Source organism: Camelus dromedarius, chromosome 26, assembly GCF_036321535.1.
Source record: "Camelus dromedarius isolate mCamDro1 chromosome 26, mCamDro1.pat, whole genome shotgun sequence".
NCBI lineage: Eukaryota > Metazoa > Chordata > Mammalia > Artiodactyla > Camelidae > Camelus > Camelus dromedarius.
This window is the reverse complement of record NC_087461.1, coordinates 10,690,887-10,695,611: the sequence shown is the minus strand read 5'-3', so window position 1 is coordinate 10,695,611 and position 4,725 is coordinate 10,690,887. Positions and strand designations below refer to the sequence as shown.

General features: G+C 42.7%; 1 protein-coding gene across 1 annotated transcript; it reads right to left on the bottom strand.

Annotated features, from left to right (window-relative positions):
- Nucleotides 1-2,249: 2,249 nt before the first annotated feature.
- On the bottom strand, nt 2,250-4,036 carry LOC105084908 (importin subunit alpha-1-like). The gene is given in 2 exon segments (XM_064479387.1): nt 2,250-2,516; nt 2,518-4,036. Coding segments are annotated over 2 exon segments (1,551 nt in total). The 5' UTR covers nt 3,930-4,036; the 3' UTR covers nt 2,250-2,377.
- Between the last annotated feature and the right edge of the window lie 689 nt (nt 4,037-4,725).

Genomic DNA, 4,725 nt, shown 5'->3' with positions numbered 1-4,725 from the left:
TTTTTAAGGTGATTTCATGCTCGGAACCAAAGGCAGACATCACCTCATTTGACTGTCATGTGGGTCTCACATACTCACCCTCTGGTACCCGATGGTCAACCTGGGAGGAGCCTCTTCCCGAGACTGAGGCTGCTTAGATGTTACAACATCTGTCAAGTGCTTTTTCAAAAATAAATTTACCAGAGAATCTCACTTTCCCTTCATAGTCCTCAAATTAGGAAAAAGAATTCATTATGCATGAAATCTGAAATAATAAAATAATAGGATTAATTTCTAAGCAATTAAGTAGTTAACCATTTTAGCCCTATGGACGGGAAACCCAGCCAGATGTCTGTTTCACATGGAACAATATTTTAACAAGGTGATGGCAACTTCTTTTGACGGATACACTTTAGCAGAGCTCTAACATGGCTCCTTACTTGCAAACAGTAAGTGTAAACTGTATAGATTTCAGGCAGCTGCAAATCTTGTCTTTACTATTTTTTTCTTAACTAAGAATGTCCAGAGTCTTCTCTTTCTAACAGTAGCTGATACTTTTCTTCCTTTAAATAATTAATACTACTTTTAATTTTTTTTTTAAATCACTGGAAAATGTATCCACATTCATCTCTGCTTTCTTTGCTAGTGGCTTCAGGCGCTTGTCAGCACGCACTGGCTCTGCTCTACATCTTCGAGTTCATCTGTCTTTCTCTCCTTGATTCTTAATACATGTTGACTTGGAGAAACTGGTCAAGTTATTTTAAGACATTTAAAAAATGTCAAGTGCTATCCTAGGGCAAATAAATAACCATGATGAGATGGAGAGAACCATAAAATTACAGCTAAATCCACTGCCCCCAAAGTGAGAGACCAGCCCATTTGCAAGGTGGCTGGAGGGAGGGGTTTGCTTGATACCCACCTCTACGAAAATCACCTTCCTGCTTTTTTTTTTTTTTTTTTTTTTTTTTTGTATTTAGCTGCATCCAGACTATTTGGCCAATAATCAATAGCTCTTGAGTCTGTTTCATAATGATTTTTATGGACATGCATATCTCTAACTCTGGCCTGAATCAGCTAAGGGCACTGAGGCTTAGGGATAATCTGTAAAGAGTCCTGTAGGGGGATCGGATATGTCACAATATTTAAGCCACGTCTTCTGATTTTTTATGTGAAACTTATTAAAGTTTCCTAACACTCTTAGGAAAGGTGTCTTGCCCTGATTTCCAAAGAACAAACAAGGCACAGGAAGGTGAAGGGTTTCTCTAGTCATGCAAGAATCCTGGGGCTATGGTGAAGATCAGAAATGTGATGGGTCCAATTCCAAGTTTTTAAATTTCACCAGGAGAACATGCCCCCCCTCCCTTTAGACTAATAAGTCCTATTAACCCAGGACTTGATGTTGCTATTCCAATCCAAGCATAAAGGTCATTTTCAGTAATGGGAAAAGGACACATTTGCATTCATCACTGGTAGTCCATTGTTCTGCGAACACTCCACTAGCTAAACAAAGGCCTCCTCTCCCAGTGTCATCTCAGGTGAATTCAGAATTCTTATCTGTCTCGATGGTCCTGAATACATGGTCCATGTCACAGTATAAAAATATGACTGTCAGCTCAGGGCAAGTTTGTGTTACTCTAAATGCCACACGAAGTGTCTGTGTGTTTCAAAAGTCATCATTTACTATAGACAAGCATTTTCCCCCCATGACCCTCTCTAAAAATCCTAATTTTAGGAGGTGAAGGGGAAACAGGATTACTTGTGTTGGTGGAAACGTGTGAGGCAAAGGCCAATGAACGTATTGATTATTGCAAATTGCAACGTTGAGTTGGGTTGGGTTTTTTAAGCAGCGGTTCCTTGTTGGCAGAAAACAACTCCTGACAGATAAGGAGATAAACGTCACTGAGAAGCACCACAAAATTCTGTCTCTTTTCAGCTTTTGTGGTGATGAATTGAAGGGCCAGCATCCTTCCCCCGAGGCTGGACCACTGGACACTGACTGCTTTCATCTTCCCTTCAAGCTATCCTCATGCAGCATCCATTCTAACATCTGTTTCTTCCCAGTCTCCAGGTCAGTGTTAAACTTCAGATGCGGGAAAGGACTGGACTGGCTACTGGCACTGGAAACTTTTTGTTGTTGTTGTTGAAGAAAAGGGTGGAATATAATCTTTATTTTACAGGACACTGCAAGATATGAAATTCCACATAGAAATTAGAAACCCACAGACAGGAGAAGCTTCATACAGTATGTACAGCTTGGAAATGTTCAAGTATAGTTTTGTTGTAAAAAATGCTACAGTAACAAACCACATTTAAAAAGAGTTCTTAGTAGAGAAACAGTAAGACAAACTTAAACCAAACATAGCACACAACAAACAACTTTACGCCTCAGCTGTACAATCTAAAAGTTAAAGGTCCCAGCAGTGCCATCCTGGACTTGGAATGTATAGACTTCAGAGGTAGTTTCTGGCACAACATTTTGATCTTCCTCTTCCTCTACAGAGAAATACTTCTCAATCAGATTTAATGAGGCTTTGTACAGACTCATTTTCATGGTTTTGTAGAGCTTCAGTTTTGTCCAAACCTCCACATTCTTCAATCATTATACTTAGTTTCTCAGTTTCACCTAATTTCTCAGCAGCCTGAAAGATATTTGAAATGGCATCCAGAGTAACCAGAATAATCTCGGTATCTTTCCCACTTAAGATGTTCATCAATGGTTCTATTGTTCCACCGCTTGTGTAATTGGTCACAGCCCATACAGCTTCCTTTTGCGTCTTAAAGTCTGCCTTGGAGAGAACACCAACAAAGAACGGGACTAACCCATGGTCTACAACTTGCTGCATCTGGTCCTGGTGGCCAGCCGTGATGTTTGACATTGTCCACGTAGCTTCCTTCTGAATGTTAGTTTTGGAGTTTGTTAGCAGACTGGGAACGATGGCAAGTGCTCCCGCATCTATTACAACCTGAGTCTGCTCGTCTGTCCCAGGGACAATATTTCCTGTGGCTCTTAGCGCAGGAGTCACAGTTGGCAGTTCAGCAGCTCCTAAAAGCTTCACAAGTTGGGGTATAACCCCTGTCTTCACAACCATTTCAATTCGTTCATTTGGACCATCAGTAAGGTAGGAAATGGCCCAGCAGGTATCTGCTAATACTTCCGGATCATCATGATGCAGGAGACGAACTAAAGTTGGAAGAATCTGCTCAACAGCATCCGAGGGGGGTGCGGGATTCTTGTTGTGACAAAGATTTGAAAGTGTCCAGATAAGATTATGTAAGTAACCACATGCTAAAGATGACATATCAGGAACCACAAGAAGAGCTAACAGCGGGTCAACTGCACCAGACTTGATAACCAAGTCTCGAAACACTGATCCATCACCTGCAATGTTCCCTGGAGCCCACACAGCTTGTTCACTGATGTGAGAGTGGGGCGATACCAACAGAGAAATGACTGCTGGGACAGCACTGCCATCTACCACCGCCCTGGTCTGTTCTGTTGTCCCAGAAGCAATGTTAGTGAGGGCCCACGCAGATTCAAACTGAATGGGACTACAATCAGTTCTGCCCAAGAAGGACACAAGTTTTGGAATCAAACCAGCCCAGATTATGCTGTCTATGGGGGGCTGCTTTTCCCTAGAAAGCAGTTTCCTAGCAGCTTGACTAGCTTGGAGCTGGTTTTCCAAATTGTTGCTATTTATACCTTTGACAATATCATCAACAGACCAATTTACGGTCCCCTGGTTGTTGCGGTTTTCCTGTAGTGGAGAAGCAGCATCATCAGGAAAAGAGCTGACATTTCTCCTTTTCAGCATCTGGTGGTCCTTCTTGGCTTTCCTCAGCTCCACATTAACTTCTATTCGGTGCCGCCTCATTTCTGAACTGTCTTTCCCCTTGTTCTTGAATGTGTTAAGGCGGGCAGCTGGTGAATTAGCATTCTCATTAGTGGACATGGTTATGAGACAAAGGGAGAAAGCTCCACAGCTGGCTCAGGCTTCCACAGGAGGCGGTGCGGTGCGCACAAGCTGCGGGTGAGCTGCCCTCAAAACGTCCACCACAGTCAGCCAGAAGATGGTGTCTGGAAACTTTTCTCCATGAATGATTTTTATATGGTTTTGGCAGAAACGTGTAACAGCGGAGAGAAAGATCCTGCTGGCAGGAGAAAATAAAACCTTAACATAACTGTAATGGCCTGAGTGGTGTTTTACATGTTCTGCTTGCTCAAGATTTATGTTAAAGTCAGCCTTGCAAAAGAGGCTTTAAAAAAGTCTATCAAGCTGCCAAAATTTCAACAGCTCTTTCTTTCCTATCCAATGACAGTTGGTTTAACAACCTAAACGACCTGGTACGAACTGGCATTTCCCAGCAGTCAAAGACATTGCAGGCCTGGTCTAATTTCACCAAGTAATTTTTCCTTTACTTTGCAGATGCCTGAGTCCTTTTATTCCTCCCCTCCCTCTCCCTCCTCTCTCCCCCTTTCACTCTTATTCTAGCCTCATTCTGTCCAAACTTGGACAGGGCCCAAGGGAAGTGATAGTAATTAATCAAAAGTCATTGAAATTAATGTTTTAATTTGGAGACCACATTTGGAAATGCTCTTTCTTCACCCCATACCCCTCCCCTCAGGCATCCCTGCCAGGCCCTCATCTTGTCATGATCTCTCTGACACCACTAATTGCTGCTGGCTTCTTCCTGAGTTGCTAGTTGTCACTGCTCCATGGGCACCCCCTCCCCAGAGCAGCCTGCTGC